The sequence below is a fragment of the Pleurodeles waltl genome, chromosome 4_1, assembly GCF_031143425.1.
Source record: "Pleurodeles waltl isolate 20211129_DDA chromosome 4_1, aPleWal1.hap1.20221129, whole genome shotgun sequence".
Taxonomy (NCBI): domain Eukaryota; kingdom Metazoa; phylum Chordata; class Amphibia; order Caudata; family Salamandridae; genus Pleurodeles; species Pleurodeles waltl.
In genome coordinates, this window is record NC_090442.1 from 708,407,215 (window position 1) to 708,423,410 (window position 16,196).

A 16,196-nucleotide genomic window follows, 5' to 3' on the forward strand; every position below is an offset into this window, starting at 1 on the left:
ATTGAGCTTCCGTCTCTTCTCTTCAATACAACTGGTCAGACTAAGATAAAGATAAACTCTTTGATGAATTTGTTACACTGACTAAAGCTCTGTTGTTATGAGGAGTGATTTTCTCATGACCATATAACCTGAGAATTTGTTTCAGCTACAATACACTATTTAAATTATTGTACCCAAAGCTGTATCCAAAAATGTATATACATCATTTGCCCTTCTATATTGCCTTTTAGGTACTCTAGAGGTGCCATCAACAACAATCGCAATTGGGAACCGACATGAAAGAGTGTTAGGTAGGTTAAATGTTGTTAATGTTTGTACCATTATTTTGTGTTGCATTGAATTTAATAAATATCTGTTGTTTTTGTATTTTACTTTTATCAATAGAATTGTATGAAAAGTCTTCAATAATGTGCCTGATTTCTAAAACTAAAATATGTACCGAGACCCAAATTATTTTCTTCTGAATCTCCTGCCAGCGTTGCCAAAGCGGGGCTTCCCAAATACCAAAGCTAACTAGCTTTATCTCTGCCTCATGCCTCTTTTTTCCACCACCATATACTTCCTGTCTCTTTATTGCATTCTTGCAGATTATTTCTCACCCCTGCTTTCTCCCTTCCACACCGTTTCCCATCTCTATCTCTGTAGTTCACCCTTTCTGACATTGAGGCCCATATTTATGAAAAGTTTGTGCCGCCTTAGCATTTTCTTTTTTACGCTAGAGAGGCGCTAACTTTTCTCCTTATTTATATTTTTATGCTAGACCTGTCTAGTGTAAAAATATCTGAGTTAGTGTCATTTTTTGGAAGCGCCAACCCATCTTGGGTCGTATTGCGACAATGATATGCAAGGCAGGTGTTCCCTTCCAAAAAATTATGTCAGCCCTCCACAGCCATACTTACCTCCCGACTTTAAATCGACACACACTAAGGAAGCAGACCCAAAAAATTACGCAAAGGCCAATTAGCGTCAAATTTTAACACCTGGTGAGATCAGTTCTATGAGCAACACCCTGGTGTCACTATTTTGGGCACATAGAGGCCCACCCCTACCCCCAGCATCACCACCACCCACACCACAGGGACACTACAAGCGGAGGTAGCCTATCCCACATAAGTATAGATGCTTAACTGTTGTGTGCCACTGGGGGCCACTTACATGGGGCCCACTGGCTGGCACTGGTTCTGTTGGGGTTATCCTGGGGACACTGGTCCCCTATGGTGGTCATTGCGGTTGTGGTAATGTCTCCTGTATATACTTAGACAGGCATCATTTTGTGGCTGCTTCTGGGACCAAAAAATGACGTTAGGCTGACTAGCGGCAGATTGTTTGCCGCTAATCAGTCTAGCGTCATTTTTGGACTACAAGCACCATTTTTTCTAACTCCATCCATCACCGGCTAGCGTCATTTACTATGACGCTAACCATTTCTTACCGGCATTGTGCGCCATATTTTTTAATGTGGTGCATGGATGGCGCTACGGAATGACAGTAGCTTGCGTTAAACTTTGGGGCGCACAACTGTGCTGGCGCAGTTGTGCGTCATTTCCATAAATGTGGGCCTCAATCTCTTACCTTTAAACCCAGCTTTTTCACAATTGTCTTTCAGTTTATCGATGAATAGGATAATATTTATGCTTTTTGCTTTAAACAGTCCCCATTTCAAGTAGAATGTCATAACATCTACAGTGGCAAGGTGGCAACTAGGACACGCATCTAAACACATGCTCACAAAGCACACCAGTTTGCCATTCTTTCCACAATTTAGTACTTTGTATGATTGTTAACACTTGTCATATTCACCTCCCAAGAGATCACCAGCTGACCAGCACAAATTTTTCTAATGGCCTCCTTGAAACCAGCTATAGTGATTTATTCTTGCGCTGGTGGGGTAGCACGTGAGGGTTAAGGGGTGCCTGAGGGCAATCCTTTTGTACCAAGAGGAGTGGGTGAGGCACAGAAGGGGTTGCAACAGGGGCCCCTGTTGTTGAAGGGGCTGTGGAAAGATGGAGGAGCTGTCTGTAGGTTCAGGTAATGGTGGAGCATGCTCCTACGACATTGCAGATGTATAGCTCCATCATCCAGCACCTCCTGCCATTTGGTACCCAGCTATACCACTCCTTCAGGTGTCTCAACAGCTCCCATTTGGACTCATTTAGATTGAAAGTGAATGACCTTCTGGGTGGGTGTACTCTTCCTGCTGGTGGAAGGTGTCTCCTCCTAAATAGTTAAACGTAATAGATGTGCCTGTCTTGCAGCCGAGACCTTGGTGATCTTTTTCCCAGATCCTGCTCATCCCTTGCTTTGCCAGAACTGCCTGATGAAAAAGGAATAGTGACAAAGTAAAGAAATGATGAGTGCATATGTGCAATACTTCATTTAATTCTATATAATTTTCACCTAAAAACTGTAAATGTGACAAACAGTGACACTGTCAAGTATGTCAAGTATTCTACTCTATTTGCCTTGAAAGTTGTGGTTGTTTGAAAGGTAAAATTGGTAACTAATGTCAGGCCTGAATAAAAATGTCAAATTAGAGAAACAATGTAGGTCTCCTGAATTAGAATTAAGTGGCAAAGGCATGATTGTGTCATAACAGCCCTTTCTGCTCACAATTCAGCCCCCTAGCCCGCTGCTACCGGGGAAATGCCTGAGTGGTAGAATATCCTGTTCAGCACTGGTTGTCTGATAACAGAATCTGCATCTGAAGATTTGTTTCTTAACAATGTTATAATATCACTTAAGTATGTTGCAAAATTACAGAATTTGGCATCACATATCTAGAGTAATTTAAGCAATGTCAGCTTTACATTAACTTATGATGGCAAATAGTAACTTAAATATGAGTAAATGGACAAACACTGTCACTGATTAGAGCAGCATCCACAGCTAGTTTCTGCATAGAATATGGAATAAATCATCACTGTAATGTTATCGCTGACTGGGCTAATTGATGTATGGACTTAACAATAAAAGGATCATTTATCTACATCTCCCGCCTCCGTGTTGGTAGATCTTTACATTTGGTGAAGAGCGACCTGCAACTGGAGAAACTGGCAATGCGAGATAATGAGGCAGATGACCTTCTCATTCAATAACATCAGGAAAGGAAGCTCTAACACAGCAGCTTCAACAAAGGAGCAGTGGGATAACATTGTGACTATTCCCCAAACAATTTGAATACTTTTACCTTTTGTGCGTACGTCAATGACTGTGAGTTCAATTATGTATTGCGGCTCACGCTTAGCGGCTCGTTCAGATTAAAGAGCGTCATCATTGGTCGCTACGAACAGCCTTCCATCTCCATGCCAACAGCGACTCTCACCGGCTTGCAGACGTAGAGGTGAGACGTCATCACGTGACCACGACAGGGAAAATGTCTCAGCCTTTAATGTTTCTAGGGTTACGACGTTCTCATGTCGCTTTGCCAGCATGCCTCACATTGATTTTCTAGCGCGTCTCAGCAACAAAGGTAATCTGTGCTGCAGGGTATAGTGACACAGATGAGAAAGAGATGTTGTGTCTCATATGGTGATACGCACACCTGTAAAATTAAACTTCCCCCATATCTAAATAAGTACAGCGTGTCAGGCGGTGACATGCACACCAAGAACTTTGCTGTGTCAGTAGTGCTTCATAAACTGTGCACTGTGACACGTTTATGCTGTGTGCCACTTGGTGATACACACACCGTTAGAAAATTCCAGGTACTCTTCATTTGATGTATGCCACTCTTTGATACACACACCACAGAGAGAATGCACAAAAGTATATCAAGTTTTCTATTGTGTTTATCTTCATGAAGAGCAGTCCGTTTATGCTGTGTGTCACTAAGTGATACACACACCACAGGGAAGAGTCACAAAAACATACCAAGTTTGTTTATATTGTGTATCTATTGGAAAACTTTCAAGAGCGCGTTCAAGTACCCAGGACAACATTTTCATCTTGGTGACACTAGGCGACACACCTGATTCACTTGCGCAAAGTAGTTAGTGCTCCCCTTGACACTTCAATCTTTGTTCATCGGGGGTACCATACTGTGCATGATGCAGACCGTTCCAGTGGCACCATCCTTTTTAGTATCACCAGGTGATCCACCAGTACATTGGCAGAAATGGAAGAAAGTTTTCAACTATTATGCCAAGTTATGTGGGACATCACTTAGGGGGTCATTACAACCCTGATGGTACAGGACCGCCAGGGCTGAAATGACGGAAGCACCGCCAACAGGCTGGCGGTGCTCCCCTGGTCATTATGACCGCGGCAGAAGCGCCACGGTCGCACCGCCGGGGCCGGCGGTTTCCCGCCACAATGGCCGGCGATAGTTTGAACCGCCAGGAAAAGGCTGGCGGTACGGAGAGTCGCGCTGCATTGGCGCAACTGCACCCGTCGCACAGCCGCAAAACCGCCGGCTCCATTTGGAACCGGCTATCATGTTGGGGCCCACATCCCCGCTGGGCCGGCAGGCGGAAACAGAGGCCCAGCGGGGATGTCATAATGGGCACCGCGGGAGTGCCCCGCATTGGCGGTTACAACTTGTTACAATGTTGTAATGACCCCTTCTGTGCAGAAAGGAAACTGTCTTTACTTATGCACTGTTTAGGTACAGAGGACCAGGAGGTTTTTTAAAATCTACTTGATTTATCTGATGATGCAGCAGGCCTTAATGAATATGAACTTTGTATTAAAAAGATAGATTTACATTACTTCCCAAAGTTAGCACAGTACTTGAGCGTTACCAAAAGAATGCAATGCCAGGGACAGTCAGTAAAACATTATATAAGTGAACTGCGAAGACTGGCTTCATCTTGTGCATTTGATAATTCTTATGAAGAAAGATTAAGAGATCAATTTATGTTGGGGTGCTCACTAGAGGTAGCAAAGGAAAATATGTGCCCGAAAGGCAATCCTTTTTTTAAATGAAGTATTGGTAATTGCGAAAACTAGTGAGCATTCAAAAAAGTGTGTACAGGTTCTTCGTAGTGACAACACAGTTACAGACAAATGTGACAAAGAAGAAAATGTTGCAATAAAAAGAGTACAGAGCAGTGCGGAAGAAGGTAAAGTTCCAAAAAGCAAAGGAAACATGAAATAAGGGAAAACTTTTAAAGGAAAAAGTTTCAGGTGTGGGAATGTTGGGCATATGGTCAAAAATAAAGATTGCCCGGCTTGGAAAATTGTTTGTGAAACCTGTGGGGAAAGAGGTCACCTCGCCAAGTGCTGTAGGTCAAAATGGGTTACAAAGAAAGTAAGGGAGGTTGAATATGAAGATGAGGTATGTGAAGTGGAGTCTGTGAATGAAGTCCAGATTTTGCAAACAAAATATGGGTCCTCTATTGGTCCGATTGAAACAATATTGGTGAATGGTGAAGCGGTTAAAATTGTATTTGATTTTGGTACAGAATTAACATTCATACCAAAACATTTTATGACCAGCACTTGAAAGGAACGGTCTAGTTGATGACCATATGTAAAACCCAAAGGAATGGAGGATAACAAATTAAATTGTTAGGTTACTTCTGGATGACCATCAAATATAAAGAATGAGTTATACCTGGGAAAATGTATATTTCTATAAAAGGAGACTCATTCATTAGTTGGTTTCATCAACGTGACCTATATGTGTATCTGGATCCAAATGATAGTCCTCCAGTCAGACTCAAAGTGATTCCCAAGATTGAGATTGTGTCGCAAGATGGGAGTATGTGAGTGAATACATTCTCAGAGTTGTTTAGGAAAGACTTAGACTATCTCAAGAATTACATGCATGAGATCAGGCTTGAACCTAATGTTCAACCTAAAGTTTCAAACTTGAGAGGCGTTCCAGTACCGATAAAAGAGAAGATAAGGGAAGAGATTGAAAAATTTGTTAAGAATGGCATCATTCAGGAAGTTGAGGCCTCAGAATGGGTAGTACCGGGAATAATGGCACTGGTAATAATGTCCAACGAAGAGGCCAGAGTATGGGCCTGATTACAACCTTGGCAGACGGGATACATCATCACAAACGTGACGGATATTCTGCCCTCTGTATTACAAGTTCCATTATATCCTATGGAACTTGTAAAACCACAGACGAGCTATCCCTCACGTTTGTGACGGAGTATCCCATCCGCCAAGGTCGTAATCAGGCTCTATGTGTTGCAAGTAAACAAGTCAAAGATTGTGGACCATTATCCCCTTCCAAATCTTAGTGAAATGTTATGCTTAATCTGACATCAGTGTATCATCAGATAATGTTACTTTCTTCATCCCAAGAACTCACCACTTCTGTCACACCTTTTTTGCACGTTTAATTTTTTAGAATGCCTTTTGACTTGTTTTTCAGAGAGCAATGGAGAAGATACTGAAAGGAATAAAAGGGGTGAAGGTATACCAAGATGATCTCCTAGTCTTTGGGGCTGATTCGAGTGAACATGATGACAGGTTGGAAGAAGTTTTGAGTAGGTTGCAGAGGATTGGATTAACAATAAAATATGGAAAGTGTAAAATCAATGTGTCAGAAATCAGGTATTTAGGCCACAACATCTTAGAATATAGCTGGGTTATTAGATACCATCAATAATCTGCAGTCCCACAGAACAAGAAGGAGTATTTAAAATTTGTAGGGATGGCAGAGTTCTACAGTAAGATTGTACCCAAATTTGCAGAAAGGACGGGATGTATGAGAATGTTATTAAGCAAAGGACAACAGTGTGAGAGTGGATTTCAACACATCAAGAATAGTTTGGAGAAAGCATCAGACTTGGAAAGTTTTGATACCAAAGATGAGACTATAATAATGACTGACATCAGTTCTAAGGTCCATTTTGGTGCAAAAATTGAAAGGGAAAAGAAGGTCAATATTCTTCATATCGAGAGGTTTGAGAGGAGCTGATGGTTGTGGAGAAAGAAGCTCTAGGAGTATACTGGGCTGTGAGAAAATTAAGGACATTTTTATGGGGACACAAGTTTGAAATAATAACTGATCATAAGTCTCTCAAAGAAGTGTTTATGAAGAGAGGAATTGATATGGTGTTGCATAGGATTCAGAAATGGGTAGTAGCTCAACAAGAGTTTGAGTAGGAGGTGTCATATACCAGGAGTTTTGAATGTTCTCGAGATTATATGGAGAATATAATGTTGGGGATACAGAGGTTTGGGACAACTTTGCTGGAGACTATTTTGCTAGTGAAGACTTTGATGAAGAAGTGAATGTATGCTTGATATCGAACCCAGTAATTCAGGAGACAGAATGGAAGAATGAACTCTGAACAGATAACAAGTTACAGAAAGTTATGGGAATGATGCAAAAAGGATGGTGTACTAAACTGAATTGAATTGTGATGATAATTTGCTATCTTACTGCAAATTGGGTCTCTGTTTGGCAGTCAGTTTGCACTCTGTCCAAGCAGGGACCCTCACCCTAGTCAGGGCAATGGAAATACACACTTAGATAATCCCTGCTCACCCCTTTGGTAGCTTGGCACAAGCAGTCAGGCTTATCTCAAAGGCAATGTGTGGAGTATTTGAACCAACACACACAGTAATAGAGTGAAAACACTACAAAATGAACACCACATTAGTTTAGAAAAATAGTTAATATTTATCTAAATCAAACAAGACCAAAACAACAAAAATCCAACATACACAAGTAAATATATGAATTTTCAAAGTAAAAAGAGTATTACTCGAAAGAAAACAATGAAAATGTTGATTTTTCACAAAGTACCTGGTATGCGTCAAAAATAAAGCTGCACGGGCGAGCGTGCTTTGGAAATGTCAGCGATGCGTCGATTCCTTACTCGCAAGTGAGCCTGTGTGTCGTTTCTTACTTGGTCGGCTAGGCAATGCGTTGTTTTTCTCCCTCGCAGGAGAGCGATATGTCGATTTCCGGACAGGGCACCCTGGATAAGCACAGATTCATGATGACTTTGACACCCAACGTAAATGCGTGATAAATCCGGTTGCATGGTGTTAGAAAACCGCGCTGCATGACGTTTGCATAGTTATCAGTATTTGCAAGTGGGTATGGCGTCATTTCCCCAGCCGCGATGCGTCAATCTCCCAGCCGTGATGCAGGTGGAGCATCATTTCTAGCCACGAAGTGGGTGGCGCATCATTTTTCAGGTGTGTTGCAGGTAGAGCGTCGAAAATTTCCCCTAACGGTGTTCTGTGCGTAAATTTAGTCCTTGTTCTGACAACTTCACCTTTCAAGGGCCCAGGGACTGGATGGGGCACCACATGGCAGGACAGGGCAGGAGTCTCAGCAAAGAGTCCAGGTGCTGGCAGAGGAAGTCTTTGATGGCCCTCTGACTTCAAAACAGGAGGCAAGCTCAGCTCAAGCCCTTGGAGATTCTTCTCAAGTAGGAATGCACAACAAAGTCCAGTCTATGTCCCCTTTCCAGGCAGAAGCAGCTACTTCAGGATAGCCTAACAAAGAACAGTCACAGGCAGGGGCAGCACTTCTCCTCAGCTCTTCTCCTTGGCAGAGGTTCCTCTTAAATCCAGAAGTGATCTTGAAGAAATCTAAAGTCTGGGGTTTTAGTTCCACTACTTATAGCCTTTTCTGAATTTGAAGTAGGCTAACTTTAAAGGAAAATCTCTGTTGTTTACAGGATCTTGCCTTGCCCAGGCCAGGCCCCAGGCACACAGCAGGGGGTTGGAGACGGCAGTGTGGGAGGGCAGATACAGCCCATTCAGGTGTAAGTGACCACTGCTCCCTCCACTCCAGCCCAGATGGCTCATCAGAATATGCGGGCCAGACCCCAGCTCCCTTTGTGTCATTGTCTAGAGGAGATTCACAAACAGCCCAGCTGTCAGTCTGACAGGGAATCCACAAACAGGCAGATTCAAAGAATGGTTTAAGCAAGAAAATGCCTACTTTCTAAAAGGGGCATTTTCAAACTAACAATCCAAAAACCAACTTCACTAAAATATGTATTTTTAAATTGTGAGTTCAGAGACCCCAAACTCCAAAATAATCTGCTCTCAAAGAGAAACTGCACTTTAAGAAATTTGAAAGCAGCTCCCATGTTAACCTATGAGAGAAATAGGCCTTGCAATCGTGAAAACCGAATTGGCCAGTATTTCACTGTTAGGACATGTAAAACACATCAGTAGATGTCCCACCTTTAACATACACTGCACCCTGCCCTACTTTAGGGGTGCCTTACATATATAAAAAGGGACGGTTTGGGCCTGGCAAGAGGGTACACTTGCCAGGTCGAATTTGCAGTGCAAGACTGAAGACACAGACACTGCAGTGGCAGATCTGAGCCATGTTTACAGGGCTACTCATGTGGGTGGCACAACCAGTGCTGAAGGCCCACTAGTAGCATGTGATTTACAGGCCATGGGCACCTCTGGTACACTTTAGCAGGGACTTACTAGTACATCAAATATGCCAATCATGTAAAAGCCAGTTGCACATACAATTTCACATGGAGAGCACTTGCACTTTAGCACTGGGCAGCAGTGGTAAAGTGCCCAGAGTAACAAAAACATCAAAAACAGAGCACAGCACACAGCAACAATGTGGAAAGTCGAGGCAAAATGTTAGGGGAGACCATGCCAAGGACACCAGGTCTGACAGATGGAGTATTGATGAGGGGCAGCAAATTAATTCCCCCTCACCGTTTAAGGAAAAAATTGGTAGATCATGCTCATGCTAGTCAAATGGGTATTTCTGAAAAAAAAGAGAGGGTTAGAGCTACATACTGGTGTCCAGCAATGGAAGTGATGGTAGAGAGAGAGGTGAGAGGGTGACATGGTTGTGCCCAATCTGACAAAGCACTGAAGTACAGGACGGATCCAATGGTCATAAGAGAAGAAGCTTCACGGCCTTGGGTAGACATAGCATTGGACATACTCTGTTCAGTCAGATTAAAATCTGTTGATCGCTATATCATAGTATGTACTGATAGGTACTTGAGGTGGCCAGAGATCAAATAGTAAACTCTGTTGAGTCGGAGGACATAATCTGCTTTCTAGAAGAAGTATTTGAAAGAGAGAGTTTTCCCACTTCTATCCTCACAGACAAAATGGGTTCAACTTACCTGAATCAGTAGAACTTTTCTTGAGGAATAGAGGCATTAAGCATACAAATGCAGCCTTATATCATCCTTAATCCAATGGGGTTGTTGAGTACTTCATCAAGCTACTGAATGTTTACAACTAGCTCAAATGTAAGGCACAGAATGGGAATGTGAGGTGAGAAAAAAGTATGTGAGTATTGGATGACACCACATTCCACCACAGAAGTAACTCCCTTTCAGTTATTCAGTGGTAGATTACCCTGTAGAAATTGATTATCAAGTGGATGACATAAACGGGTAGGGAGAAAGAGAAAAGAAAGAGAAAAGAAAATTACACTATGATGTATGTAAGGCTGTAGAAGAAACCTATGTGAAAGTGGGTGATTGGATAAAAAACAGGTTACAAAGGAAAGAGAAGAAATCTTAAAAGTTTAAAGTACCTTTTAAGGTCATAAAGTTATTTAGAAATGCTGTGAAAACAAGCAACCACAGGATATGGAACCTTAATAGAGTAGCGAAATGTGACTCCACTGAACCAAGTTGTGGTAGTTTACCAGAGATTAATTTGAATAGAAATGTCAACTTGAGACCAAAGAGAAATGTAAAGGAGCCAGTGCATTTGAAAGACTATGTGTAAACATCTCTAGCAGCTTTTATTAGTTATTGGACAATTAGATGGAATCAAAGTGTATTATAGTTCATTTATAGGGTTCTTATAGCATAGACCTTAAGTTGATGTTTATTGCTGTGGGTAGGTTGGGTGAGGGAGGTGATGTGGTAACTAGATGCAGAATGCAGAGTTCTGCGCCCATGAAGCTTTGGTAACTATATGATGATGTATTCGTAGAATACGGAATACATCATCACTGGCATAAAAGGTTTGTTTGTGTACATCTCTAACAATTGTATATCATTTTATAAAAATCATGTTGAAGGTCAAATGTGTCAATGTGGCTCTGACATGTGTTTTCAATTGTATAAGATCTGTTTTAAACATTACATAAAATAAACAGATCCTAAGTTTTATATACATATGTAACAAAAGAGATTTCAAAGTTTGAAATGAGGCCACTGATCGATCGTTTTTTAAGCTTTCCTTATGTTATATATGCTCTGGCATAGAACAATTCCAGTGTGCCAACATATGAGTACATCATAATTAACAATTCCTTTATAAAAACATTAAATTACACAAAAGTATGTTTTTTAAACAAGCATTTAACAGGATAACATTTGGTACAACCAACATGGAGAGGAACAAAGCACAGCAAAAAAGAAACATGGCTGGATAACACTTTTAAAACAGAGGCAGCCGACTGAGTATGATTGGTTAATGTAATGACTTTCAGCTCCTGACTGGTCCACCCTACCCCCGTTTCAGTAACAAGTGTAGTGCATGTGTTTGAAGCCTTCTTGAAATATTTAATGTATACTGCTTGTCGAAAAAAATCCTTATGATTTTAAAATTAGATAAAATAATAAAAAATATTAGAACATTTACATTTTTGAAGTTCAAGAATATTGTTCCATTTAGTCACATATTTTTCTTGTGTGGTGTTAGTGTTATTCCTTACCTCTGCTGGTGACAGTGTCTGCAGAGCCAGCGATTGAACATTTTGTCAGTATTATTATTGTTAGAGCTTCAGGTATAACATTTCTGAATACCAATTGACTTACTCTTTTATAGGTTTGTTTTATTATGTGCATGCACCCAAACTCCTCCCTAAATTTCCCACAACCCCAGCCATTTATGATTAGAAATTCCCCATTTTCAAACCAGTCCCCATTGTCACTCTCACATTTGCTACACTTGTGGCAAAGATCACCACAAATAGGCGGTAGGACAGGCAGAGACTGATATTTCTGGCTGGGGATTCATGAATAGAATTTGTGAGCACAGGGATTAGTAGTACTGCAGAACTACTTACCTTACTCATAAACATCTATGTGATTAGTCCTGGAATTCCTTGTAGTCCTGCTCACCCAGCAAGATCACCAATATACTTGCAGCATGCCAAAAATAACCAGCTTCTATGACTAAAGAGCATCCATAGCCAGATGGCTACTATATGTTTGAAACTCAACCTGACAGAAGGAGACTTTAAGCTGGTCAGTTATGTCAGATTTGAGTCATATAATGAAGAAGTCCCACTTGAGTCTTGATGACTTCTTTCCTGGCCTTACCACTGAGTCCAAAGCCCAGCATCATCCAATGCCCTAGCGTGGACATGAACACAGATCTTTCATTTGCGATCTATGTATAAACAAACACAGACTTCATGGTAGCAACTGAGCCTCTTGAAATGGATCAGCCATTGCTGCCTCATACCTACTGTTGTTTTTATGTCCCGGTCCTTTTCGTGTGACACATTAACTACAGTGACTCTGTTCTCACAGGCACCCTGACCCCAAGTCTTACTTCACTGAAATGTCCAGGATGCAATAACTCAACCTAGCACACTCACAATACGCGTGCTCTACAAAGTTATCAAGACATGACTACCTCGAGACAAGCTTCAAATCTTCGGGCGTATTTACAGAACACGTAGCACAGTCATTGCCGAATCTGAGATAAAAAAAGAAAAAAAGTATTTCCCCACAAACCACAGCACTAAAGTGAACTTCGTTTTAGGTAGATATGCACATGTGATCAGGAAAAATGCTGCTAATCAGAGTTCAAAAGATCCAATGCCTGAAGTGTGCTGACCAATTGGCACATACAGGGCCATATTTATCAAAAATTCATGCAACGCAATGCATCAAGCCACCTTGCTGTGCTGTGTGAATGTGCAGGAGTGTGTGGTATTTACCATTACACTGTGCATTCCTGTCCTTTCCTTGCACTGGTGCACCTATAGCTGCCTGGCGCGAATGCAGGCACCCTTGCACCATGTTGCAAGAGTGCCTTTGTTGCAGGCAGAATTGTTTTTGTGCAGGAAGGGGCATTTTTCTGCACCAAAACAATCCTCAGAGGCATGTCCCTCTTTCCAAGTTTGCTGCATAGTGCAGCACACTTAGAAAGAGGAAACAACAAAGGAAAATAAAGTTGTTTTTCTTTGTTGCACCACTGCCAGAGAGGTGTACAGTTCAGAAGAATTCACAGGTCTACCAATGTTGGCAAATCTGGGAGTATGTCAGAATTCATGAGTGGATGCGAGAAACACTGACACTCCAACCATGGCACGCTTCGCTGTCGCAGAATAACGCAAGACAGAGATTTTTGCTGCCTTGTGTTACTGTAGATTTATCATGTCACTCTGGGACTGACAAGGTGGCCCTGCATGGCTTAATTTAGATTTTTACATCACCCTTGTGTCCCTTTGCGTGGCACAATGGTGAAGCGAAACCTTAATAAATAATGGCCGCAGTATGTTGCAGTGGGCAGAGTTAAAATAGGAATGACAATTAAACAGACCAATGGATGAAGACCTGACATAAAGCTCCTTTATGTATGTATATATGTATGCATTCTTTATTTATGAAATGTTTGATTACATAAGACTTGCAAAACAACTTAAGTTTTCTGTAGACCACACCTAAAAAGGCCCTGGACAAAACTCCAAATAGATTACAGAATTTTCCCATCTCTGCAACAAATTAGCAAGTAACTCAAACCCACCCATCAGAACCTCTTTCAGATGGCCACGGGGCAAAGAGGAGCTACTGGGATCAACCGTGGGGGTTGAGGCATTTTACTCCTGATGTGTCAGGGCCATACCTCCTAATGATCCTGACCAACTTGACCAAGCACCTCTTCAGAACTTGACTCTCAGTGATAATGTGGGTCGAGAAGTCCAAGGCTTCTGGTGGGAGGTAGCTACTCGGGGGTGAACACAGGCTCACAACTCATTCAACAGCAGCAATAAATAATTTTTTAGTCAAATACTGTGTTTTCTTTTAAAGTATTATTTCTATACAAACATAAAGTGAAACGCAGTATACACAAACAATACACACAATACACACAGCTCTCTGAGATCAGTGTTTAGTGTTTAGTAGGCAGGCCCATGAGTCCCACTTTCGCTCTCCCACCTCACCCGGACATTCCTTACCCTCCTCTTTAAATGTACTTAACTATTCATGTGTGTACCCAGTGACCTATATAACCATCCTCATATCAACATAAATGTCCCAAGAAAGAAAACAAATATAGATAAATGTATTAGTTAAAGCTTTGATTAATTGGAATATTTTCAAATATACAGAAATATTATCATGAAAGGTAAACCTTCCCCACATCATCAGTTAAATGAAAATTAGCTTATTGGACCAATATGAAACATGCAGTTGCCCATAAGCTATAGGTTGCACAATGTTAATGAAACATGCACTGAACAAATGTAATGAATCATGAGCCATAAAATTAGCACTATGAACAATTGTGAAACTGTCCTTACATAAATCATAAAATTGTCCCCATCTCATGGTTAAGGACTTGCAAAAGTTGATCACCCAAACAGAAGTTTGGGTTCACCATCAGAATTGAAAACTGTCTGGATGGACCTGGCATGAGGTGTGGAGGCCCATTTTTTTCAGCTGTGCATTATAAATTTCATGACATTTTATAGTAAATTCTTCTCTCAGGGTTCAGTAACAACTGGAAATTCAAGCAGAGCTTAACTGTGAAGAACAGTTAATGCTTTTGTGCAACAAAACAATTACTATGTTGTCCAAACTAAACAAGCCTCCTTTTAGCCAAAGTAAATGTTTATTGTATATGCTTTTCTCAAAGCAGTTCTTACTTTTGTCTTGAATAAAACAGATTCTCCTTTCTTCCAAAGAAATGGTTAGTTCTTTTTTTTACAGAATCAAACTCAAATCCTCAGAAAATTCTCAGTTTCCCTACTTTGTTCGTTGCAAATCAGACTATAGTGGTAGGGTAAGCTTTCTAAACCTTTAAACTGTATGTTGAAAATTTGCCAAAGGTGTACAGTCACTGAGCAGTCTTGTACATTATTAAGGCTACTATGTTTCTTTGAAATCAAATATTGTTTCATCATTTTTGCTTTTTCCCTTTTGCATTACATTTGTCAATTTATTAATTAACATGGCTTGGAACTCCAATAGAGGTTCACATAATACAGCGGTACAATAACACATTTTAAAACACAACAAAGTAAAATAATTTAAAAAAATACTTAAATACAATTTGTAGGAAGTTGGCTCGGTATGTACTATTTCAAAGTAAGAAATAGCATGCACAGGGTCCAAGGGTTCCCCTTAGAGGTAAGATAGTGGCAAAAAGAGATAATTCTAATGCTCTATTTTGTGGTAGTGTGGTCGAGCAGTAGGCTTATCAGAGGGTAGTGTTAAGCATTTGTTGTACACACACAGGCAATAAATGAGGAACACACACTCAAAGACAATTCCAGGCCAGTAGGTTTTTATATAGAAAAATATATTTTCTTAGCTTATTTTAAGAACCACAGGTTCAAGATTTACAAACAATACTTTAAATGAAAGGTATTTCACTTAGGAACTTTAGGAACTTTGAATTAGCAAAATAACATATACAGTTTTCACACAAATGGCAATAAGCTATTTTAAAACTGGACACAGTGCAATTTTTAACAGTTCCTGGGGGAGGTAAGTGTTTGTTAGTTTTGCAGGTAAGTAAACCACCTACAGGGTTCAAAGTTGGGTCCAAGGTAGCCCACCGTTGGGGGTTCAGGGCAACCCCAAAGTTACCACACCAGCAGCTCAGGGCCGGTCAGGTGCAGAGGTCAAATTGGTGCCCAAAAAGCATAGGCTTCAATGGAGAAGGGGGTGCCCCGGTTCCAGTCTGCCAGCAGGTAAGTACCCGCGTCTTCGGAGGGCAGACCAGGGGGGTTTTGTAGGGCACCGGGGGGGACACAAGTCAGCACAAAAAGTACACCCTCAGCGGCACGGGTGCGGCCGGGTGCAGTGTGCAAACAGGTGTCGGGTTTGCAATGGAGTTCAATGGGAGACCAAGGGGTCTCTTCAGCGATGCAGGCAGGCAAGGGGGGGGCTCCTCGGGGTAGCCACCACCTGGGCAAAGGAGAGGGCCACCTGGGGGTCGCTCCTGCACTGGAGGTCGGATCCTTCAGGTCCTGGGGGCTGCGGGTGAGGTGTCCTTACCAGGCGTCGGGTCTTTGAAGCAGGCAGTCGCGGTCAGGGGGAGCCTCTGGATTCCCTCTGCAGGCGTCGCTGTAGGGGCTC

General features: G+C 41.6%; 1 protein-coding gene across 1 annotated transcript in view; it reads left to right on the forward strand.

The window, feature by feature from the left end:
• Positions 1 to 16,196, forward strand: part of LOC138288565 (uncharacterized) — a 201,656-nt gene that overhangs the window by 93,429 nt on the left and 92,031 nt on the right. The window contains exon 5 of the mRNA XM_069230081.1: positions 231 to 290. Within this exon, the coding sequence (XP_069086182.1) occupies positions 231 to 290 (60 nt within the window). The remainder of the gene's footprint in view (positions 1 to 230; positions 291 to 16,196) is intronic.